The 25,529-nt window shown below is 48.4% G+C and overlaps 1 protein-coding gene across 8 annotated transcripts in view; it reads left to right on the top strand.

The window, feature by feature from the left end:
• The first annotated feature begins 316 nt into the window (after nucleotides 1-316).
• The window catches only part of ZNF395 (zinc finger protein 395), a 67,419-nt gene continuing 42,206 nt past the window's right edge, over nucleotides 317-25,529 (top strand). The window contains exons 1-5 of one of the 8 annotated variants that reach the window (XM_086414824.1): nucleotides 317-441; nucleotides 1,120-1,328; nucleotides 2,955-2,996; nucleotides 18,854-19,049; nucleotides 19,343-19,443. In XM_086414824.1, coding sequence (XP_086270950.1) covers nucleotides 19,406-19,443 — 38 coding nt within the window. In that variant the 5' untranslated portion in view covers nucleotides 317-441; nucleotides 1,120-1,328; nucleotides 2,955-2,996; nucleotides 18,854-19,049; nucleotides 19,343-19,405. Of the gene's footprint in view, nucleotides 442-1,119; nucleotides 1,329-2,954; nucleotides 2,997-4,534; nucleotides 5,209-14,697; nucleotides 16,330-16,966; nucleotides 17,084-18,853; nucleotides 19,050-19,342; nucleotides 19,444-19,997; nucleotides 20,127-20,154; nucleotides 20,291-25,363; nucleotides 25,449-25,529 lie in introns of those variants that run through there. The other 7 variants (XM_086414827.1, XM_086414825.1, XM_086414826.1 and 4 more) reach the window with 7 other exon arrangements.

A 25,529-nucleotide genomic window follows, 5' to 3' on the forward strand; every position in this document is an offset into this window, starting at 1 on the left:
CAGCCATAGGTACATATATGTCTCCTTCTTCTTGAACCTCCCCGCCCCCCCGCCCCACCCAGTCCCACCCATCCCACCCTTCTTGGCTGTCACAGAGCACTGGGTTGGAGCTCCTGGCATCATACAGAAGATTCCCACTGGGTATCTATTTTACACATGGTAACGCATAGGTTTCAGTGCTACTGTCTCAATTTGTCTCACCCTCTCCTTCCCTCAAAATGGGATTTTTATTTGACTTGAAGATGGCACACTCTGCAGCTTCCTAGCATCCAACATATGTACAACAGAAGAAATATTTCCCTTTTCATTGGAAAAAACCCTGATGCTGGGAAAGACTGAGGGCAGGAGGAGAAGGGGACGACTGAGGACGAGATGGTTGGATGGTATCAACGACTCAGCAGACATGAGTTTGAGCAAGCTCTGGGAGATGGTGAAGGACAGGTGAGCCTGGTATGCTGCAGTTCATGGGGTCACAGAGTTGGACACAACTAAGCAACTGAACAACAGCAGTCTTCTAAGGCCAACTGAAAGTCAAGTTCATTAAAAAACTTGCTCAGGTTGCTCAGGAGAAAGATTGAGTGTAGATCCGTACATATTTAAAGCTAGAAGGAATTTTGGAAAGAGAAACTTATGGTCAAGGCATTGGAGCTCTCAGACAGATCTAGAACTGGAGCCCTGGCCTTCCAACAAACCACCATTATTCCTCGTATTGTTAATGTCATGTAAATAGCCATGACCTAGATTGGAGAGACAGCAGGAAGGGCAACTTCAGGAAGATTTCCTGTAAATGGTTGAGTGACAAGGGCTTCCCAGATGGCACAGTGGTAAAGAATCTGCATGCCAGTGCAGGAGATGCAAGAGATGTTGGTTCAATCCTTGGGTTGGGAAGATCCCCTGGAGAAGGAAATGTCAACCCACTCTAGTATTCTTGCCTTGGACATCCCATGGACAGAGGAGCCTGGTGAGCTACAGTCCATGGGGTTGCAAAGAGTTGGACACAACTGAGGGACTGAGCACAGGCACATAGCTGAATAATAATGCTGTGGCAAACCTTGAACAAGGATTTAGGTGGGGACTTCTTTGGTGGTCCAGTGGTTAAGGATTCACTTGCCAATGCAGGGAACACAGATTCAATCCCTGGTCCAGGAGGATCCCACATGCCATGGAGCAACCAAGCTGGTATGCCACAACTGCTGAGTCTGCATGCCCTAGAGTCTGTGCTTCAAAGCAAGAGAAGCCATCACAATGAAAAGCCTCGGCACCCCAACTAGAGGGTAGCCCACACTAGAGAAAGCCACCCCCCGCGACCCTGCAGCAACACAGACCCGGTATGGCTAAAATTTAAAAAAAAAATTGTTTGAACCTAACTGCTTGATAAATAGATCCATTAGGTTTTTTTGTTTTTATAATTGCTTTACATAATTTTGTTGTTTTCTGTCAAACCTCAACATGAATCAGCCATAGATATACATATATCTCCTCCCTTTTGAACTCCCCTCCTGTCTCCTTCCTCATCCCACCCCTCTTGGTTGATACAGAACCCCTGTTTGAGTTTCCCAAGCCATACAGCAAATTCCCGTTGGCTATCTATTTTACATATGGTAATGTAAGTTTCCATGTTACTCTTTCCATACATCTCACCCTCTCCTCCCCCTCCCCATGTCCATAAGTCTATTTGCTATGTCTGTTTTTTAATTGCTGCCCTGTAAATAAATTCTTCAGAATTCCATATATGTGCATTGGAATACGATATTTATCGTTCTCTTTCTGACTCACTTCAGTCTGTATAATAGGTTCTAGGTTCATCCACCTCATTAGAACTCAAACGCATTCCTTTATATGGCTGGGTAATATTCCATTGTGTATATGTACCACAACTTCTTTATCCATTCATCTGTCGATGGGCATCTAGGTTGCTTCCATGTTCTAGCTATTGTAAATACTGCTGCAATGAACAATGGGATACATGTGTCTTTTGGGATCCACTAGGGTTTTTGTTTTTTTTTTTTTAATGCCTAAGGTGAGGAAAGATCGGGCTCTTTAAGTTACTTCAGTATCTTTAGTCCTATGTGTCAACAGATGTTCAGCTGGTACACCAGAGTCTAGGATGTTTTCTACACAGACAAGGAAATTAAGTCTCAGACAGTAACTTGAGTTACTTTAAATAACTGAGTTAAGTCATCCAGATGAGGCTGACCCAGGTTTTATCTGGCCTGAAGCTTATATGACTGTTGGAGCCCTCTGTACATACAATAATGCACAATTAGGTCAAGGGCTAAATTGGGTGGAAGGCTTGCCAAGCCTATTCAAAGAGGAGTTCTGATCTTAAAAATAAGACTAGAAAAGGTAAGAATAGATAAGCATTTTGTTGTTGCTTAGTCGCTCAGTCATGTCTGACTCTTTTGCAACCCCATGGACTGTAGCCTGCCAGGCTCCTCTGTGCTCGGGATTCTCCAGGCAAGAATCCTGGAGTGGGTAGCATTCCTTGCTCCAGGGGATCTTCCTGAACCAGGGACTGAATCCCAGTCTCCTGCACTGCAGGCGGATTCTTTACCTCTGAACCACTGGGGAAGCCTGGAAAGATAAAAATAGAAAACGGGATGAGAAAGCACTCCTAGAAATGTGAGTCTAGCTGGGTCATCTGCACACTTGACCTCTCTAAGCAGGAAACTGAGAGTGGGAACACAGCTCCTGCGCCTTCTCAGGGGACTGGAAAGGGCTTCAGCATCAAAGTTGAGTTTGACTTCTGGCTCCACCACTTCCTAGCTCTGTGATCTGGGTAACTCACTTACCACTCACCATCTCTGGTGTTACGGCAGCAGTAAAACTCACAGCCCACAAGACTATGAGGGTTACACACAGGGATGTCTGAGATATCAACAGATGAAAGTGTCTGCTCGACAGCAGGCATGCAACTCTCTGAATCTCCCTCTCTTTCCTCTGTTCCCACACAGATATCATGTACATTTGGAGACGAAACAAATATAGACGAACTGGTGAGTGGAGTTTCCTTCTTGTGTGGGTATAAATAAATGTGCATATATGGCAAGCAACTGTCTACGAAAGATGCAAATCAGACCAAGTTGGCAGATATCTGGTTGGTGTCTCGTCTTGGTGCAGCACCTAGCTCGGTGTCTATTTTCAGGGGTTCCCAATTATCCACAGACCAAGGTCGAAACTCCTTATCCTTGTATTTGAAATTTCCTGAAATCTCAGCTTATCCTTTTGGGACTTCCCTGCAGGTCCAGTGGTTGCTGCTACTGCTAAGTCACTTCAGTCGTGTCCGACTCTGTGTGACCCCATAGATGGCAGCCCACCAGGCTCCCCCGTCCCTGGGATTCTCCAGGCAAGAACACTGGAGCGGGTTGCCATTTCCTTCTCCAATGCAGGAAAGTGAAAAGTGAAAGTGAAGTCGCTCAGTGGTATCCGACCCTCAGCGACCCCGTGGACTGCAGCCTTCCAGGCTCCTCAGTCCATGGGATTTTCCAGGCAAGAGTACTGGAGTGGGGTGCCATTGCCTTCTCCGGGTCCAGTGGTTAGAACTCTGCTTTCACTGCTGAGGGCCCAGGTTCAATGCCTGGTTGGGAAACTAAGATCCTGCAAGCAGTGTGTCCAAAAGAAAAAAAAAGGATTCAACTTAACCTTCTGACACCCCCCTTGCTCCCCGGGACCCAACCCAAACCAGTCTTCTAACCAGACTGGTTTCTTCACTGTCTTTAAATACCACCAGGGCCTCAGGGAAAGCCAGGAATTGTCTCTTTTCTTCACAGTCCTGGATCCTATCCATCTTTTAAGACTGGTGCCCTCTCCTGCAGGGAGCATTTTCCGACTGATCCCAGGCCCTGGGAATTGCAGACCTCCCATTTGAACCATGCAGTCAGGAATTAACCATGCACTACCTTATTTTGTTTTATAGCTTTTAGGGAGTTTGTTTTTCCTTCCAATTGCGTTGTAAGTTCAGTGCAGTGTCATGGAAATAACATCAGACTGAAAGCAGAGACTTGGCTTCTGTTTCTAACTTTCTGTGTAACCCCAGGGCAAATTAACTCAGAAGTCAGGGTACTGGATAGGGAAACTCTTAACCCCTTTTCTTAAAAATTAGGACCCTCTCCTCAAGCCCCCAACTCAGTGATACGCAAGTTATAATTTCATTAAAAAAAAAAAAAAAATCCAAGCATTTGTTGATGACTTGGGATGAGAAAACGAGACCAAAACACAGAGCTTGCTCTCAAGAAATTTGCAAGGGAGGATTAGATGCACATACTCACTTGTGGAATTAACTGAATGAAGGGTCAGGAGCTAAAAGGTCAGAAACTAGTGGAGTATTTGACATTCTATCTAGCAGTGGCCTTTGTCTCCCCACTGCACTGAATCCCAGCTTTCCCCCTACTCAAGGACCCCACCTTGGGCACTCCTCCAAAGCTGAGCCTGGCCCAATAAATTAATCCGGCTGCAATACCCAGAGGGGAAGCACCAGGAGAGGATAAGGCATTAAGAAACCCGGCACAATGACTAGCCCAGAGTAATTTCTTTGATGGCTTTATTATATGCAAAGCGCCAGTTCTACCTCTTTCTATATTAACTTGGCTCATCCTCACATTATCTTCCATCTACAGATGAGGGGCTAGAGGCAGACAGAAGTCACATGGCTTGCCCAAGACACCTAGTAGGAGGAAGGGCTCGGCCTGGAATTGAGGCTGTCTGCCTCCAAGTCTTCTCTTCCAACCTCTGGCCCAAACTGTCTCTCGATAAAGGTTTTCTATTCTGCCAGCTCTGATCTATTTCCTCAGCTACCCTGAGACAGACAGGAGGTAGAGGACAGATACATTTTCCCCGGGGGAGAGGAAGATCTAAAGGGTATTAACTGATAACCGAGGCTGGAACTACCAGTTCAGGGTAGTCAATCTGACCCTGAATAGCAGGCAAGGATCAGGGCAGACAGAAAGGCCCTGGCCACCCGGAGGTCTGGTCTTGCTCCGGCTCTAGGAAATCTTTTCACCTTTTGAACCTCAGGTTTTCCCCCACCTTCAGAGTAAGAGAAAGGGAAGGGAGGTGGGCTGGGTGAGCTAGCTAGCGGATCCCTCTCATGTTCGGGTTACGGAGCGGTGATGAATGGAGAAGTGTGCGAAGACTGTACAATCAGGTCTGTGTGTGCAGGAGGGCGTCTCCGCTGGTGGAGGCAGGAAGGCGGTGTGTCCGTGCAGGCTTGTGAGTACGCAGGGCTGCAGACGGGGCAGGAAACTTGAGAGGCTCTGCCGAGTGGGGACTTGGGGGCGAGGAGTCGGGGGCGAGCCCAGCGGCCGGGCTGCGCAGGGAGGCTGAGCGAGGAGGAGCAGCCACAGTGGCAAAGTCACTGGGAGGCCTAGCGCAGCGATCTCCGGGCTCGGGGCCAAAGCGGGGCCCCAGCCGGGCCCGAGGAGGCGCGGGCGCGGGCCGCGGCCCAGGCGGGTTGGAGGGAGTGAGGGAGGCGAGGCCGGGTCCGCCCTCCCCCCCGCCCCCGCCCTCGGCGCCCAGGCCCGCGCAGGCTCCGCCCACAACACTAGTCACGTGTGCGCCACGCACCCTCCCTTAGCCTGGGCTGGGGGCGCGCGGGCGGACTGGCAGGCCGCGGGGTCCCCAGGGAGGAGGCTCCGGGGGCGGACTGGGGACTGGGCCCGCCGCCCGGACCCGGCTAGGGCCGGCGGACGCCTCGAGGGGAAGGGCCGATGGCCTGGGGCGGGGCCTGTCGCTAAGGGCGGGGCCTGTTGCTGAGGCTGGCGCAGGAAACGGGGCGAGGGGGCCGGTCCTACCGGCTGCCAGTCGGAGACTTGTTTACTCCTGGCGGGGGAGCTTTAACCCGAAGGGCGGGAGGGCAGCCGGGAAAACGCGGAGCTGGATCTACGAGCCGCCGGAGCGGGAGTGGGGCGGAGGAGGGGCGGACGGCGGGATTGTCTGCGGCGAAGGTGCCAAGGCTGCAGCGTTCCTGGAAGGGTCTAGCCAAAGATGCCCAGCACAGCTTTGTTTTTGTTGTTGGTTTGGGGAGGGTGTGTTTTTCTAATTTCCTAACCTATACAGTTCTCCTTCTCTCCCCACCGCCCCCTCTACACACACACACACCCACACCCACACCCACACCCACACACACACACTCACTCACTCACTCACTCACTCACTCACTCACTCGCCGGCAGTCCTTTCGGCCCTGAAATTCCTTAAACCTAGACTGGGCTCCCCTCCCCGGAGGAGAGGCTGTGCGGACGTGCTCCTAGGGATCGCTGCCTTAAGAGGTGGATGCCTGCGTGCGTTTTGTCCCGGAGCGGGTCTCTGCCACTTCTCAGTCCAGGAAATGATTCAGTTGCAGGATCGTCATGTATTTTGTGGGTCTGCGTGGGGCCTCAGTTGCACAAATAAGTTAATTTCGGCTTATAGTCCAGGCATTGCAGCCTCTTGAACTTCATTTTGCAATTTGTACGGTAGGTGAAAAAAGCCTTTGGTAAAATGTGCTCTATAAATGTATTCATATAAAATTAAGAGGACCGAGGACACCGTTTCAATGCCTTCCTCAACTAAGTCAGTTTTCCATTATCTGAAAGATCACCTGGTACCATACAGAGACACTGTAACATATCGTTTAATATTGTAACTAGTAACTACCATATAACCATTTTATACTTGAGGAACTGAGGCTCAGAAAGAAGTGGCAAGTCAAAAATCACCCAACTGATAAACGGGCAGAGGAACAAGAGTCCTTTGACTCCCAAATGCTATCTTCCCCTCCCTCCCTCCCTCCCTCCCGTTTCTGTAGTGGAGACGTGTAACGTCTCTCTCCAGCATTTATTCCTCTGGGGACGTCAGTCCTCTATTGCTTGTGGTTTGATTTAGCCTCGAAAGCCTAGTAAACCATCCCTCTGGCAGCAGTAGTCCAAAGTGGGGCATTTTAACTAAGCAGAATCAATTAGAAGCTCTCCCTGGAACGAATATGTGAATACTGAGTTTTGTTTTCTGCTGGTGTTGCTGAATGGGGATGTCATAGTTGGTAGCTGCCAGCAACAGGATTCCCAAGTGTATGAAGGAAGCTGTTTTTATTGGGGGTGGGGGGCTATTTTGAGATAGGAAAGAAGGGGACTCCTAAGAAGAGGCAAGCAGAAAGGAGAGACTTAGAGTACACACCCTGACAATTTTGTTTAAACTTAAGGTCTGGCTGTGCCTGTGGCCAGTCCAAACTCCTGGATTTCCCAGTTCAGTGAGCCAACAAATTCTCTCTCTTTTTTTTTCTTTTTTTGCTTAAGTTAGCATGAATTGAGTTCCTGTCACTTGCCTCCAAAGAGAAGCTTGACTAATAAGTTTGGCACATTATTATTTCTTTATCCTTCAGAAAATAATGGAAGTTGGGTGCTGGCCACAACTATCACTTCTTCAGCGTTCTAGTTCCCATGAGTCATACCAAATGTGAGTCCCATGGATATGGGTAAACAAAAGAAAATAGAATTCTTCCTCAATATTATTGTATGGTGAACAGGACACCAGCCAACAAACCTGAATTCAGAGTTGGGTAGATAACATTTAACCCTGGGCTAGTGTGACAGTCTGAATCATGGAGAGGATAAGATTGAGGGTTTTTTTTTTAAATATCTATATATTTATTTGGCTGCACCAGGTCTTAGTTGTGGCACTTGGGGTCATCAGTCTTCCTTGCAGCATGCCATTCTTTTTTCAGTCGTGGGTTCCATGTGGGGTATCTTTTAGTTGTGGCATTCGAACTCTTAGCTGCGACATGTGGGATCTAGTTCCTTGATCAGGTATCAAACCTGGGCTCCCTGCATTGGGAGCACATAGTCTTAGCCACTGGACCACCAGGGAAGTCCCAAGATTGAGATTTTTGAGATGAGATTATTAGAAGGATTTTAGTGAAATGGTCAAGAAAACGAGTGGGTCCAATAACAAGTACTGTATTAGTGGGTTCAAGCTGAAGTGTTGGAAGGGTAGTGGTCAGTTTTTGAGGAGCAACATAAAAGCTGGTCAGTGGCCCAAGGACAGCAGGGAAGAATCCTCCTTCCCATCCTTTGTCAGCTGCTCTAAGGATCTGGGGATAAAACTGTGGAGGCCCTAGAGAGCCTGGAACTGATCTGATACTAATACTGCTGTCATGAGACGAAGAAAAGAGAAACATTAAAATTTAAATGTATACAGTACCAATCCCTTGCCACTCCCTAATTTCAAGGGAGAGGATTCTTGGCTGGCTCAGTCAGCTGCCAGATCTCTGACAAAGTTAAGAGACCAAACTCAGGAAGCCTCTTTCTTCACTTGAGGAAGGAGAAGAAAGAGGAGAAGGGGGTAATAAGGAGACAAGAGAACAAGGGGAGGACAGTGGAAGACAGAAGGAGGAGAAATTGGAGGACAGAAGCTTGAAAAGAGGATTTTGGAAAGTTTCATTGTGTATGATGAGATGAAATTCCTCCTTGGCTTCCTCCTAAAGAAAATATCAGCAAAGACTTGCATTATTTTTAAGGCTTTTTTGAACTGAATTGGTTTTTCTCCTGGCTGTGTCACCCAGGTTTCATAAGACTGTCCTCTGCATTTCATCACCTCTCTGGCTCACTGAGAGTAATATCACATCTCACCTCCTGCACCTTTCCCAGTAGCAAATCAGAGTGACAGTGAGAACTATTATTTATCAAGTGGTGGGTTAGCATGTTGGCCATGAGGTCAGCAGATGCTAAAGTACATTATAGTAATGATTTCCCAGTCATTTTTGGCTCTTAGTACTCATGTCAAAGAAGCTTAGCAGATTATCAGCTAGTGAATTTCCAAACTTCTTTTTGGGTGATTGGTTTGGATCAGGAGATCAGCCATGAAGGAAGAAGAGAAATATCAGAGGGATGGACTAGCTGGTTCAGAATCCAGTGGTTAAGAATCCAGGGGACATCGTTTCGATCCCTGCTCTGGAAAGGTTCCACATGTGGTGAAGCAACTAAGCTCGAGCATCACAACTGTTGAGCCTGTGCTCTAGGGCCCATGCACCACGATTACTGAGACCGCATGCTACAGCTACTGAAACCTGCGCATTCCGGAGTCCGTGCTGCACAAGAGAGGCTACTGCAATGAGAAGTCAGCACAGCACGACTAGAGAGTAGCCCCAGTTCGCCGCAGCTACAGAAAAGTCCACACACAGCAACAAAGACCCAGGGCAGCCCAAAATTTAATTAATTAATTAGTTAAAAAAATAAAACAAAAACCCTAGGATGGTCTGGGAGTGGATAGAAGTCTGGTTCCTATATATGGCAGATCTTCACTCCCACATTTGGATGCTAAATGGCTGAAAACCTAGGTACTAGCCATTTCTCTTGTATTCGGGAATAATTTCAGGCTTGTCAGGGGTGATCTGAGAGGCAATCAATTACACTGTCAGATGGAGAAGGTTGAGATTTGGTGGTTCAACAATTCATAAATGAGAAGATTGTGAATGGCCATGTTGAAAACAAGTATTGGCAAACTGGAGTGCTCCCAGGTGGATAATGCAAAAGGGTAATTGAACAGGATTTTGTTAACTCACAGGATTTCTACTCTAATATATTAGGATTATTAAGGCAGGATGTGGCCTAAACCTAGATGAATTGTAGATTAAGAGAATCCCTATGGTGATTATATGCATATATTATCAAGGTAAGATTATGGGTTTCACAGGCAAGTATTGGCTTGACTTCAGAAAACCAAAGATCAGGAAGGTTCACTCCTTTCATCTAAATTAGTTTAGGCAGGTCTATGGAAAGAGGTCTATGATGAGAATTGGACCATAAAGAAGGCTGATGCTTTCAATTTATGGTGTTGGAGAAGACTCTTGAGAGGCCCTTGGACAGCAAGGAGCTCAAACCAGTCAATCCTAAAGGAAATCAATCCTGAAAGGACTGATGCTGAAGCTGAAGGTCCAATACTTGGGCCACCCGATGCAAAGAACTGACTCATTGGAAGAGCCCTTGATGCTGGGAAAGATTGATGGCAGGAGGAGAAAGAGACCTCAGAAGATGAGATGGTTGGATGGCATCACCAACTCAATGGACATGAATTTGAGCAAACTCCTGGAGATAGTAGAGGACAGGGGAGCCTGGCGTGATGCAGTCCAGGGGGTTGGAAAGAGTCAGACACAACTGAGTGACGACAACAACAACATGGAAAGAGTAGAAACTTTCTGTCCATAAATGATTTCAACTTGAAAAAATTAAATTTGGAGGAGAATCTAAGTTTCAGATCTTGTAATCTATGCTGAAAACAAGCGGGAATTCAATAGTGTCTGTCAATCTCCTTTAGCCTCTAAAGATTTAGAAACTGGTCTTATGAAGTTGAACATCCCATCAGGTCATGATAGAGGCCAACCTGTGAAGGATGTACAAAACTGTGCTGACTGCAAATACAGTAAGATGTTTGGTACAAATAGGGAACAGGGTCTGCTGTTTAATTCGGAAGAGCCAGAAATTGCCATCCAATGACTGGCAGCCTTTAAATTGCTTTTTAAAACTGACTTTTATAGTTGGGGTTTTTGTCTAACTGGTATACGGATTTATGGACTAAAACAAACAAAAATCTTCTTTTTTTCATTTTTGTTTGTTAAGAAGTCATTCAGTTCATCACCCCCAGTCCTGGGCAATGGTTAGTTAGCACATCAGTGGTGTGACCTTGTGCAGGTTGTTAGCCTGACCCACTGCTCTGTGGTGCTGGCATCCCATGAAATGTATGTTGGGTTCAGATCTTCCTGTGCCCTTTGCGTGTCACTTGTCCAAAACTGTGGTATTCCCAGATGATCATTCCGCCTTGGAGGAGGTAGCCAGGCTCTGAGTCATTCTCTCTCTCTCTTTTTTTAATATTTATTTTAATTAATTTATTTAGCTGAGCTCAGTCTTAGTGGCAGCATTCAAACTCTCAGTCTCGGCATGTGGGATCTGGGTTCCTGACCGGGGATCAAACCTGGGTCCATTGGGAGTTCAGAGTCTTAGCCACTGAACCACCAGGGACATCCCTGAGCCATTCTTAACCATCTGGGTAATCTGGGTTGCGGCAGACACACCTGTCTTGGGCAGGAGTTTGGTCTCACAGAAGAATAAGGAAGAGGGGCAGAATACTTACGTGGGGCTAGTGAAGAGAATGGTTGGTATTTGAGGAGATGAAGGTTAACAGCTTAACAAAATGAAACTCTGGTGAACTCTCCAGAGAAAAGGCCACTAACCCCTTCTCTGGAGAAGGCAATGGTACCCCACTCCAGTACTCTTGCTTGGAAAATCCCATGGACGGAGGAGCCTGGTAGGCTGCAGTCCATGGGGTCACGAAGAGTCGGACACGACTGAATGACTTCACTTTCACTTTTCACTTTCATGCTTTGGAGAAGGAAATGGCAACCCACTCCATTGTTCCTGCCTGGAGAATCCCAGGGATGGGGGAGCCTGGTGGGCTGCTGTCTATGGGATCGCACAGAGTTGGACACGACTGAAGGACTTAGCAGCAGCAGCAGCAGCAACCCCTTCTCTGGGAGGCTGGGGAGGGGATGGAGTACTACTGCCATGGGAAGGAAAATAAAAGTAGAAGGCTTGGGACTTCCCTGGTGGTCCAGTGGTTAAGACTCCAGGCATCCGCTGCAGGGGACACAGGTTGGGTCTCTGGTCAGGGACCTTGCCGCCTGGCACAGAAAAAACTAACAAACAAAAGGCTTCAGAGCAACATGGGGCAAAAAAGTAACAACTGTTTTTTTTTGTTTGTTTTTTGTTTTAATTTTAACCGCATCTGGCAGCTTGTGGACTCTTAGTTCTGCAACCAGGGATCGAACCCATGCCCCCTGCTGTGGAAGCTCAGAGTCCTGGACTGGGGAATTTCCGAAAAGTAATTATCATTGATTGGAACCTAAGAAACTAAAATAAGGAGTGGCCTGGGTGTGCATTCACAGTACACAATTTTTTGGCACTTCTTGGCTTCTTACTGCTTGTTGGGCCTTTGCTTGATCTCTCTTTTCTCCCAATCTGTTTTTCTAGTCATGTTTGTTATCAAGGGCGTGAGATAACTTCACCCCTAACCCCCACTGGGGTGGGACCCAGTCCTCTTTCTCCCTTTCGGAGTCTAAGTTTTCCTGTCCTTTCCCACTTGATTTAATGTTGCTCCTCTCTTAAACAGCTCTGTGTTGTCTCATGGAGTGAGAAAGCTGGCTGCTTCTGCCCACTTTAAGGACTTTTATGAGAAGACTCTCTTTTTTTTACAAAGGTTACACTGTGAAAGCCAAATGGAGAAGGGCTCCCAGTGAGACTGAGAGTAGTTCCAACAGTATTAATGTTGGTTGAGTTGACTGAACTGCTTTTTTCACCACGTGGTATTTTCCTGTACTTGGTCTGCTTCAGAGTGAGAGCCATGCCTAGATAATCTTAAGCCTATGCAGAATTTTTTTGCTTGGCCTCTCATTCCTCTGGTCTCAGTTACTTAGCATCTCCCCTGGGGCACAGTGGAGAATGAAGCCAGACTTGGTCCACCCCCAAATCGGTACTGTTCTGGATTTTATCTTCCTGCCCTCAACAGTGAGATAAACAGACTTTTAATCCTCATTTTTTATGTACTCACTAGAAAGCAGACAGGGTTGTTCCAGAGTGGATTTCCTGTGTCATAGAAATCACAGAAGCATAAAAGGGAAAACCAGATGTGCACAGAGAGCCTGCCTGGGCTTACACATTCTTTCATACCCAGAGTCACAGGGCTTTCTGGTCTGTGTTCCCAAAGCCAGCTCATTTCTTCCCCGCTTTGAATATGTACTCCTGCTCATATTCCTAGTTTCAGAGTTGGGAAGAGATAAGCAGGGATCTGGGTGTTTATGGACTGGGTGTGTCTGTGGGTAGCTTCACACATGCGGGGGCTTGTTTGCTCAAAAATATGGCTGTGCAGGGGTTTCCCAGGTGGCTCAGTGGTAAAGAACACATCTGTCAATGTGGGAGACGCAAGAGACATGATTTGATCCCTGGGTTGGGAAGACCCCTGGAGAAGGAAATGACAACCCACTCCAGTATTCTGGTCTGGAGAATCCCATGGACAGAGGAGCCTGGTGGGCTACAGTCCATGGAGTCACAAAGAGTTGGACACGGCTCAGCTACTCAACAACAACGTGGCTGTGTAGCTCTAAGCAACTACTCCAGGTGTATCCTTAAACTTTGAACAGCCTACTTGCAACCTATCAATCCTTTCTGTTCAATGAAATACAAAGCCCAGCTTCTCCAGGAAAGCCTTACAAATTGGGTAGATTAGAGAGAAGATGTCAATTGCCACAGGCCTCCCTACAAGTGACTTTCTCTTTAGAGTTCCTAAGTCTTATACATTTTAACCTGAAAAGCTTAAAATAGGAGTTTTTGTCACTAGGAAACATTGTGACATTTTCTCAACCAAAAGAAAAGGATCAAGTCTGCTATAGTCGCAAAATCGGCAGTATTACCCTTTTCGTTTGAAACTCATAGCTAGTTTGAGGTTGAGGTATGGAAGCCCAGTTTCAAACTGTGTAGCATAGAGGTAACAGAGGTCCCTGGTCTAAGTGGGTGAGAAGCAGGGTGGCAGAGCAGTTGAGCAGCTGGTATCCTGATGGTATATAGCTGGTATTCCCAAGAGACTCAGTTCAGGTCAGTCACTCAGTCGTGTCCGGCTCTTTGCAACCCCATGGACTGCAGCACACCAGGCCTTCCTGTCCATCACCAACTCCTGGAGTTGACTCAAACTTAAGTCCATTGAGTCAGTGATGCCATCCAGCCATCTCATCTCTGTTGTCCCCTTCTCCTCTTGTCCTCAATCTTTCCCAGCATCAGGGTCTTTTCAAATGAGTCAGATTAAAGTAGTGAATACCTGTCCTTGATTCATGATTCTTTGTTTCTTTTTTTAAACAAATCATTTATTTATTTGTCTTATTTTTGGTTGTGCTGGCTCTTCGTTGCTGCACTTGGACTTTCTCTAGTTGTGGTGAGCAGGGGCTACTCTCTAGTTGCTGAGCATGGGCTTCTCATTGTGGTGAGTGCTCTTGTTGCAAAGCACAGGCTCTAGGGTGCACAGCTTCAGTAGTTCTGGCACAGGGTCTCATTAGCTGTGGCTCTCAGGCCCTGGAGCATGCAGACTTCAGTGATTGCAGCATGCAGGCTCAGCAGCTGCAGCTTGAGAGCTTTAGAGCACAGGCTCAGTAGTTGTGACTCATGGGCTTAACTGCTCCTCAGTATGTGGAATCTTCTCGGATGTGGCTTAACTGCTCCTCAGTATGTGGAATCTTCTCGGATGTGGATTAACTGCTCCTCAGTATGTGGAATCTTCTCGGATCACGGATCAAACCTATGTCCCCTGCACTGGCAGACGGATTCTTTACCACTGTGCCACCAGGGAGGTCCTGTGATTATCTCCTGAATGCCTACAATATGATGGACACTGTTCTAGAAGCTGGGGACACATAAACAAAACGACAGTCTCTACTATCCTTGAACTTACAGTCGATGAATGGAGACAGCCTGTCAGGTGGTGATAAGTGCTAAGGAGGAAAATAAAGCTAGGCCAAGGGATGGTTGGGTGGTGCTACTTTAGATAGGTGAGGGAGGGAATGTCTTTCCCATTAGAATGCTTTTGAGTAGGGACCTGAGTCAAGTGACAGAGCTGCTCATGTGGATACCTGGAGGAAGATCTGTCCAGCCCAAAGGAATAGCTTTGAAAAGGCTGAGTTGGAAGTGGGTCTCATGAAGGGCAAGGGGGCTAGTGTGGCTGGCATTGGGAGAGCCAGGGAAGAGTGGTAGGTTTTGGGGCCAGAGTGTTGACTGGAGACCTTGTAGTGAGGGAAGTGGGAAGCAGTTGAAGGTTCTGAGCAGAATAGTAATATGATTGGACTTAGGTTTTCAAAGGATCACTTTGGCTGCTGTGGTGTTGAGTAGAGTGTAGAGAGGCAACCAAAAAAGCAAGGAGAGGACTTCCCTGGTGGTCCAGTGGTTGGGGATCTGCCTGCCAGTGTGGATAGGAGTCTATTTTGGAAATCCAACTCAGGGAGATGGTGGTCCAGCTAGGGAAAGAGGGCTGGAAATGGGGAAATGTAATTGATTCTGGATATATTTCAGCGATTTTCTGGTGCGTTTGATGTGGAGTATAAGAAAATAAAAGGAGTTAAGGATTAAAGAAAGGACTCCAAGGTTTTGCTTTTCTCTTTGTTTCCTGAGCAACTACAAGGATGGAATTGCCACTTACTGGAATGAGGAGAAGCCAATTGGGAGGGAAATTAGAAGTCTGACTTTGGACATGGACCTTTGAGATACTATTTGACATCCAAGTGGAGGTGTCAAGTAGATCACTGGTGTTCACGAAGCCACGTTAAGTATCAAATGGGCTCTGGTGGAACCCCAAAACTGAGTTCATTCTATAGGCTGCATCCTGTTCCAAATATTAATAAATGGTTAGAAAGTCTTCACCAGTCCTGACATCTTCTGGGCATCTGAGGCATGCTTCCAACTAGGAATTGCCTGGACTATGGATGGAAAAGCTCTAGTCACTCCCCAAAGTTCAACAAGCAACTCATTATTCACCAGTGTTTATCAGGTGCCCACCTCATGCCAGGTACTCTGCCAAATGCTGGGTGTTGCATGGAGACAAGACACACTCCTTGTCTGCATAGAATGTTCGGTACTTTAAAAAAATATATTTTAATTTATTTGGCTGTGCTGGGTCTTAGTTACGGTACATGGAACCTTCAATCTTTGTTGCAGCATGCGAACCCTTAGTCATGGCATGTGGGATCTAGTTCCCTGACCAGGGATCAACCTCAGGCTCCCTGCATTGGGAACATGGAGTCTTAGCCGCTGCCAGAGAAGTCCCTAGAATGTTCAGACTTATGGGAGATTAGGACAAGGGAATGGAGATTTCGGAATGATGCAGTGTTGAGGGTAAGGTGGGGTGAGTAGAGGTGCCACTGGACTTAAAGGAAAGGCAGGTAATCCAGCCTTGGGGAGGCCAGAGAAAGTGCTATCTAAGCTGACTCCTGAAGAATGGGCAGGAATAGTAAGATAAAGAGATGAGAGAGATGGACGGAGAGTATTCGAGGTGGAGAAAACAGCTTGGGTCAAGCAAGGAGAAAGTCTCTTCTGGCAAAGGACAGAAGTTCAGTTTAGTGTGTATAGAGTGCAGAGTGAAGGGGGTGGAGGCAGAGAGAGGCAAGTAGTGGCTGGAGAACTAATTAAGAGCCCTACCAGGAAGGATCTTAATGAGCAACGCTGGGACTTTATTATAAAAGCTACAGGAAGCCTTTGAGGAGTCTGGAGCAGAAGAAAGAGGCTGGTGTAAAAGCATGGACTGGAGGGAGGCAAGCCTGGAAACAGTCATCAGGTGATGGGAGACGGTGGCAATTTCAGATTCACCCTGAAAATCTCCTATGAATGTGTACATATAATATGAGAAATAAGAGACAAGTCCTAAGTCTGCTTTGCTGAACCTCAGTTTAATGAGTGGTAAAGAATCCATTTGTCAATGCAGGAGACTTGGGTTTGATCCCTGGGTCAGAAAGATCCCCTGGAGGAGGAAATGGCAACCCACTCCAGTATTCTTGACTGGGAAATCCCATGGACAGAGGAGCCTGGTGGGCTTACAGTTCATGGGGTCACAAAGAGTAGGACATGAATGAGCACAAAGCACAGCTCTAACAGCTCTGAGAAGCTAATGACTTTGAAGGGGAGGAGGTACCAGATGACTACTTTTTTTTTAATGTTTGCTTGTTGTATTTGTTTAGTTTTGACTGCACTGGGTCTTTGTTGCTGTGAGTGGCTTTTCTCTAGTTGTGGTGAGTGGGACTACTCTCCAGTTGCGGTGCTTGGGCTTCTCATTGTGGTGGCTTCTGATGTAGAGTACAGGCCGTAGACCAGAGTTCAGTAGTTGTGGTGCTTGGGCTTAGTTGCCCCAAGGCATGTGGAAATGTCCCAGACCAGGTTCAAGGAATTAAACCATGTCCCCTGTATTGGCAGGTGGGTTCTGAACCACTGGAGCAGCAGGGAAGTCCCCAGGTGCCTACATTTTCATAGCGGGCCAAGCTGTGGGAGAAAGCAGGGTGAAGGGCAGTTCTCGGATGGGACAGCCTCCAGGGAGGGTAAGCTCTACTTTGGGGGTACTGCTGGTGGTTGGGGTTAGGGGAGGAAGCCAAGATTGGAAACCAACCAGTATAATCTTTCTAAGCACATCCTGCTTTGTGTCTGGTGTGCTATGGGGTGTGTTCAGGACAGGGCCAGGAGACCGAGTGCTGGCTATGTGTTTGGGAACGGATGTTTGTGAGGGAAAGTTCAGAGTCTGTATTAATGTGCAAAACTCTGGAATGCATACTGACAAGTACATACCTGCAGTCAAAGGGGATATTCATTCAATATATGCAGTAAGAGAGCACATGCCTTTGGACGGCCTGTCTCAAACAGAACAAGCTCTGGGTTCTGTGCAAATTTAGAGACCGGTGGCTCACACTGCACACAGCAGGCACTGACATAGCTGTCAAATGAATGATTGTTTCCGTTTTATTAAAATTCAATCATTTTCAGAAATATATAGGTTGGGTTACAAGTTTGAACTGGATGTTTTAAGAAAAATAAACTCATAGCCAGGCACCGAAATCCCTTTACAAAGGGTAGCAGTTTAAAAAGACTGGAATAGAATTTACCTGGAGTGCTATCTGGTGTCAAAAGTGTTTACTATTTTCATTTCATTCAACAAACATTGGCAGAACACCTCAGCCAGGGAGCACCTGGTGTTGCTGGACTCAGTTTCCTCACTACCTTGGTCTGGGTGCTGCAATTAAAGCTTAATTATATGCTATCTTGTATTGTTCCTTAATTATTGCCAGTGCATTCATTTACTTCCAACTAGGCTGGCTGTCCCTTGGGGGCAGGGACTATTTTATAAATGTCAGGATCGGTGAGGGACTTGGCAGAGAGGTGAATCTACAAAAGTCAGTAAGCACCTATGGTTTGAAGAGGAATGGAAACAGAACCGAAAGCTATTCATGAACTGTGTGTGTGTGCTAAGTTGCTTCATGTCCAACTCTGTGTGACCCTATGAACTGTAGCCCGCCAGGCTCCTCTATCCAAGGGATTCTCCAGGCAAGAATACTGGAGTGGGTTGCCCTGCCCTCCTTTAGGGGATCTTCCTGACCCAGGAATCGAACCTGAGTCTCCTACATTAGTAGGCGGGTTCTTTACCACAGGGCCACCTGGGAAGTGCATTCGTGAACTGTAGTAATACATAATACATCATAAGATACCTTACTAATAAGGGTGCACACATTGGTTGTTCATGAAGTAGACTATTCCTTTAATAATAAAAAGTAAAATTCAAATCTGCATTTTCCCATTAAGGGGATGTTTTGCATACTCATATCATTGCTGCGATCCCCCAAATGCTTTGCTTTCTGTTCTTCTTTTGAACAAAAAAGAATGTTTCCTTGAGGATAAGAAGGAAAAGGGGGAACCAGTCTTTGGTGAATTGTTTGATGGCCGAATTAGCCTATAGCAGGATTTTTCAACAGTGTCAGTATTGACAATTCAGACCAGGTAATTCTTTGTGGTGTGGGGCCATCCTGTGCCTTCCAGGACGTTTAGCAGTAGCATTGCCCTATACCTGTTTAGATGCTGGGAGCACCACTACCCCCAGTTGTGACGATCAAAAATACTTCCAGACAGTGCCAAAATGTCTCTTGGGGGCAAAAGTCACCCCTAGTTGAGCACTGATATCCTTTAGGGACTTTGGAGTTTTTTAAAGGAGATTTTTCTTATGTTAACAAATGGTGGACCATGAGGGAAGGGAAAGAATATTTAAATGTGTTTCTTTGGTGTGACCTAGGCACTGTACCCATGTTTTTTATTTCATCTTACAGATAAAGAAACTGAGGTTCAGATAGAGAAAAGACCCTGCTGAAAAGCATAAAACTAGTTCGACAGTAAAATCAGGATTGCAAACCAGGCTTGTCTGACTGCAAAGCCTGCAGTCCTGTCCTGCACACTCCCCACCGTCTCACTGCAAGAAAAACAGTACACTTCAAATTGAAGGTGAACTGACTGCAAACTCAACAAGTAAGTCCAAAAATATTTAAAAACTTTTGGGGGGAGGGGATTGGTTTCTTCTATCCTTTAAATTTATTTGAATATGAATCTATATGCCCACGCATACAGGCACTAGGGCCCTTCACTACCGTTGTGGCTCTTGGTCTTATCTCTGAAAAACACAGAGCAACACAATGGAACAGCTTCAATTCTCCTCGTTACAAATTACACAAAAGCCAGAGCCTAACGGTGCCAAAAGCAACTGGTATTGTTTACATAAGGGCTGAAAGCTAATAGTTAACTTTCTCTCCTGCTAATTCCAGAAACAGTAAATAACGCCTCACTTTACAACTACAAACGAGTGAGCTCGAGTAAAATGTCATAAAATGGAGAAGAAAACATTAAAGCAAAGGAAGATGGAAAGGTTGGTTGCAACCCTCACTCCCTCCGGCCTTTCGTTCTCGCTCGGCGGGCCGGGGCTGCGCGGCCTGGGTCTCCATTGCCCCCGCCCAGCGTCCGTCGGCGGCGCTCGGAGCCTGCTGGCGGCCTTTCCCGCCTTGGGGCGAGCTCGGCCTGTCTCGGTGAAGCCGGTCCCAGAGCTCGGCTGGGAAAAACAACAGCGAGAAACTTTGGCTCGGTTGGCGGTTCAAGTGAAAACAGGCAAACGCTCAAGTTTGGTTCGGGGCTGCAGCCGCCGGGTCGGATTTGGGGGTGGTGGTGGGGGGAAGCGGGGGCGTCACCACTCGGTCAGGTTCAAGTGCGCATGTGCGCGAGGAGTCGCTCGGGCACTTATTGAGCGCCCACTGTCTACTGGCGGCCGGGGTGTGCACGCCGGGCGCGCGGCGGGGGTGTCGGGGCGGGGGCGGCGCGGGGGCGGCGCGGGCGCGTGTGGCCGGCGAGAGGCGCGCGGGCGGCGGGCGCGCGCGGCGCCGGGGGCGGGGGGCGCGCGCGGGGAGGGCGGCTAGGGGGTGTGTCTCCAGCCTGGCCCGGCGCTCGCTGGCTGGTGCGCGCCTCCGCTCCCTTCCCGGGCTGGGAATCCGGGCCGGGTTGTGGCCGCGGCCGCGTACGTGAGCGCAGTGTCCCGGAGAGGGAGGGCAGGCCGGCCAGGTGGGCGCGAACGGAGCCTCGGCGGGCGGGCGGCCGCAGCGGAGCGGAGCGGGGCGGTGGGCCTCGCCGGGCGGGCGGGGGCCGCAGCAGCCGCAGCCCCGAACCGAGCCGAGCTGTCCGAGGGGGAGCTGCCCGGCCCGTGCCGCCACTCGTGGCGGGGCGAGGTGAGCTGCGCGAGGACCTCGCGGCGTTGCAGCCTGGGGACGGGGGGCGGCCCGGGAACTTCCCACGCTCTGCACGCCCGCGGGGGCCGGGCCGGAGGGCAGGGAGGCGGGCGCCGCCGGTCGGGGCGCGGGGGCGCTGCGGCAGTGCCGCGCCGGCCGGGAGGGGGGTGGCTGCGCGCCCTCCCTCCCTCGCGTGCGCCGCCTTGTTTATCACGCTCGCCGAGGAATCCCCTCCCCAACTTTGAGCGCCGGTCCGGAGTCGCCTCTCCGCCGGAGGGTGACCTGCCCCCTCCCTGACCCTTTCCGGCTGGGCGGCCGGCCCAGTCGTTCCGGCGCCCCGCGCGTTCCTGCCCGCTCCACCGAGCGGCCGGGCGGGCGAGTGCCGGGCTCTGGGACGCGCGGCGCGACACACCCTCCACCTCGGGGGCTGGCCCCCACCCTTCTGTCCACCCCCCTGCTTCCTTTTGCGCGCCTTCACCCTGCCTGTCCTCGCCGGCAGCCCCGGGCGCAGGCACTGTGGACTTGTGGGGTGCCCGGGTGGGGGCCTGGACGGGGAGTTTGTCATGTGCAAACAATTTCCAAGGCAGCGTTTTCTTCCCTGCCTGGGAGTTCGGAGCTCAGCGCCTTCACTTTAGGACGGACTCAGAAATCTAAAGACGCCCACCTGCCAGGGGACGAGGGGGTTCCGTTGCCTCTTGGTTTCAGATGGCCTTGGCCAATGCCCGGTGACTTTGGAGAGCTTCCCGCAGGCGAGTGTTCTCCAGATGTCAGGCAGCCAGGTGCAGGGGTTACCTGCAGGCCACCGATCCGTTCTTTACACCCCATATGGTGCACTTTGCCTGCAAGTGAGTGATCAACAGGTATCCAAGGCCTTTTTGACATCCTCCTAAGGTTTTGCGTAAACAGAGATTCCGGGTCTCAGGACACTGGAAACACCAGAAAACAGCAATTAAGTTCAATTCCACAGGTACCTTTGGGGGACTGCAGGCCTTCTCAGCACCATGCCAGGCTGTCTGGCAGACAGCACCCAAGGAAAGGTGGAAGTGATTTGAGAGCTCAAGTTCAAATTAATGTACTCTGACTGCCTGAGTGACTAAATGCTGGGGGACAGGGGGACTGTCAAAGGCAAGGTCAGAGCTGGGACTGGACTTAGAGTCCTAAGTTATGAAATCAGTTATGCACATGGAAAATAACTCTGGCAAAGGCCAGAGGTAGGGGAGGAAGAAGTAACAGGTGTGAGAGGTCAGAAAGGGATTGCATATGGGAGGAGAAGAGATTCAGACAGCTATTCAGTAAGGAGGATGTAAAAGATACAGGAGATGATTTCCTCCAGGGTTTGTCATTCGGGGTGGAGACAGAAAGACTTAAGCATGGGAAGTAAGGCATCAAGACAGGGCACGATTACCTGTCAAGCTGCAAAGTGTAGAATAGGTGCTGTTGGAGTTCAGAGAAGGAATAGGGTAGGAATCACAGAACTGTTTTCCCAGAGACCCTTGAGGTGGGCCACAAGGTGCAAACGGACATGACTCTGCTGAGAGACAGGAGATGTCCTTGGTCAGACCAGGGGATGTTTCTTGAGCAATAGGAGTAAAGATGGGGAAGGACGATGATTGAGGTTGTGAACATCCTAGAAGGCCAGGTTGAGGGATTGCACTTTACTCTGTGTGTACTGGGGAGACAGTCAAGGTTTCTGAGCCAGAGAGTGATGTCACGAGAGGGTCTTTGGAAAGATTTTGAAAAATAATGTTGTTTAGCCTGACTCTTTGGGATCCTGTGGACTGTAGCCCTCCAGGCTCCTCGGTCTAGGAGATTTTCCAGGCTGGGATACTGGAGTAGGTTGCCGTTTCCTCCTCCAGGGGACCTTCCTGACCCAGGGATCAAACCCGTGTTAACCCGAGTCTCCAGCATTGGCAGGCGGATTCTCTGCTGCTGAGCCACCAGGGAAGCCCTTTGAAAAGTTATATTAGGAGACAAATCAGTAGGATGTTACAGTTGTGGAATGCCCAGGATTTGGACTGGGATAACTGGAAATGCAAAAGTGGATGAGTTTTAGAAGCATTATGGTTTAAATAATCTGTTGACAGGGGCAGGGTGAAGGAGGAGATGAATGCAAATTAATTCTTTGTGGAAATTGATTACACGCCAGGGCCTTGGAACTGCTGTGCTTGGTAACTGGAGAAATCGGAAATGTGTGTTTTGGAGAGAAGTAATTGATACTCGGGCTGCGGAGAAGTTTCTTTTGTTTGCTAAGAAGTTGAAACATAGGTGTCCTGCTAGCAACTGCAGCCCTGAGATTGGTGGGAAACCAGGGTGTATAGGGTGGGAAGGGCTGCTGGAGCTGGGGGACGGAAGGCACTCTGATGAGTGTCTTTGTGGTCATGGGGGGTGCAGTAGAGGATGTTGGTGAGGGGATCTAGGGTCTGAGTTGGAAGGCTTTGTTCTGTCTTGCTATTCAGATGACATCACCTGGTCCTGAACCTGAAGTTAGCAAAGCAGTTGAGGCTCCAAGGAATATGGGACACTTTTTCTTCTAACTGGGAGAGAGGGAGTGGAGAATGGCGGGAACTAGAATGGAATTCACTAAGCACATAAATTGCTGGACTTTGAAACATGTTGAGTTTTGCTCTCCACAGAGACCTTCAGTCTAGTCCTGGTGTCCCACTGCAGGTGTGCATGGGGGGAGCAACAAGACGAGGGGACAGCCAGATGATCTAAAAGAGGAAGGAGGAAATTTTGGACCCTAATTTCGGATAGTGCCTTTTCCAGGGACAGGTTCCTCCTGCTAACCGGAGCCCTAGCCAGGTCCCAGGAAGCCAGCCACCCGCCTGTCTGTCTGCAGAGGGTGCTTCTCCTGAGCTCTGAACTCTGCTTTCCTGTTGCAAGGCTGAGCAAGGGTGATTTACTGAACAAATTCCCCAAGCTTCAACTTGCAACATCCCAGGGCTGGTGAATTTGAAGGATATGATTGCACAGAATTGCAGAATGAGTGACAATGTAATTGCAGCTACTTAGTCTCCCTCTTCTTCTGAGATGCAGGATCAATGAATTAGCTGGGCAGACTGGCTCATATGGGGAGAGGTGGCCATTGGATTTTTTTCTTTTTAGGGAATATATGACTATCAAAAAAAAAAAGGTTGCATGGAGCACTGGTGGAACTAATCTACTGATTACAGAACAGTGTTTTCTACGCTGTTTCAACCATGACCTACATTAAGAAAAAAAATTTACATCATGAACCAGTACACCCAATCATGTATGTAAAAACCTAATTTAAGTTCGTGAGTACTACCTCTCTTGCTTGGTGCAGTCACCTCTGATATTTTTATTTAATGAATTTTTATTGGAATATAGTTGATTTACAATGTTGTGTTAGTTTCAGGTGTACAGCAGAGTGAATCAGATATTCATATACATACATCCACTCTTTTTTAGATCCTTTTCCCATATACATCATTACAGTGTTGCATAGAGGTCCCTGTGCTATATGGTAGCTCCTTGTTAGTTCCTAATGGCTCAGTGGCTAAAGAATACGCATGCAACGTAGGAGACACAGGAAACACGAGTTTGATCCCTGGCTTGGGAAGATTCCCTGGAGGAGGAAATGGCAACCCACTCCAGTATTCTTGCCTGGGAAATCCCATGGACAGTGGAGCCTGGTGGGCTACAGTCCACGGGGTCACAGAGAGTTGGACACGACTCAGCACAGCACAGCACAGTGTGTACATGTCAATCTCAATCCTGATATTTTTATTTTCTATTCTATTGTTTTTCATTTACAAATGTTTATTGTCTTCCACCAAGTCAACTTAACGAGTCTGTAATGGATCATAACCCACAGTTAGGAAAACAGTTAAAGAGCATTTTCACATCGAAGAAGTATTGAGTAAACTGCTTCTGTGCAGAGCGCCCCTGATTAGTGCTGAAGGTGGAAGGAAGCATGAGGAAGGGACTGAACGTTTACAAGCTCCATGAGAGATAAGGTCCGCCTGTGATTAAGGAGCAAGGCAAGGTGATGAAATGCCAAGATGAAAAATAAGTAGCCACAGGGTACAAGGGAAGGAGCTATGCTTGTGTGACTTGGAAAAAACTTCTGAAATAGGGAAGGAAGTCTGGGGTGATTCCTTTGTGGTGTCTCATGGTGCCTCACAGGTGGGGGGTTTATCACTATGATGCTGCGCAGGTGGGGGCCCATGGCCAGGGGTTAGGGGTGTATACAGTGTGCAGAAGAGGTCCTTGTGAGAGAGGAGGGAGCAGTCAGACTGGAAAGGTTGGTTAGGATCAAAGGGTAGTGGAGGGGTTGTAAACAGGAGGCCTGAAGAATGTGTTCAGTTTGCAGACTGGGATTGTCCCTGGGAGGTTTTCTGCCACACAAAGGTTTTCAAAAATCAGGAGCAGTCCAGAAAAACCTCTGAAGTTGGAACTCTCGTAAAAAGTCAGATCAGGCCGGCCTGTGCAACTGAGTGGTGGCTGGCCCCTGGAGATGGGAGACAGCACCACCCTGGCGGGGTGGGCCGACAGACATTTGGGTTTCCCTGCTCTCCGCTGCTTTAATCCAGTTGATGTCAGTTCCCTGCTCAGCTCTGCAGGCCTTTGGGTTTGTGATCTGAGTTTCCAAGAGACGCAGAGGCCAAGGAGGGAATTTAGGATCGCTGTCGGAGGGTTCAGGTAGGAGTGTGACACTGAATTTGAGAGCTTTGTGTGCAGATGACTTGTTTGAGGCTTGTCAGTAGTCTTTTCTGAGTTGCTGCCGGCTGGCACTTTGAAATATTTTCCTGATGATTGGAATGGTACTAATCAGAGATGGCCTTGGACTATATTCTCTGGTGAGGCCGGTTTCTAGTGACCCCCAGGATCTCTCAGTCCTCCGCCTTTCCACTTCTGGCTGGCCTGGTTAGATGGTGACTCCTGGCACGTCCTTTCTGGGAACCATGTTGAGGTAATAATTTGGTGAGATGTGAGTCACAATTGCCAAGTGCCATTTGACATTAGGTTCTCAGGAGCTTTGGTTCTGTGAGTGAATAATAAAGGAGTGGTGAGGAGACGGTGTCATTTCTTCTCTTAAATCCTTCCTAGGATGGTCTCGGAGGTGGGCTTCCGGGATCCAGAGACTGATAACCCAGGATGCGTAATGACCCTGTAATAATTGGTTCAAGACCAGGTATGAATGCAAATGATTCCTAGAAAACTAGTGGGTCCATAACCACCCGTGATTGATAGTCCTTCCCTGGGGGAAGCTGCA

This window comes from Bos grunniens, chromosome 8 (genome assembly GCF_055505025.1).
Source record: "Bos grunniens cultivar Pamir isolate PY7600 chromosome 8, Bosgru_T2T1.0, whole genome shotgun sequence".
In the NCBI taxonomy this organism is placed as follows: Eukaryota; Metazoa; Chordata; class Mammalia; order Artiodactyla; family Bovidae; genus Bos; species Bos grunniens.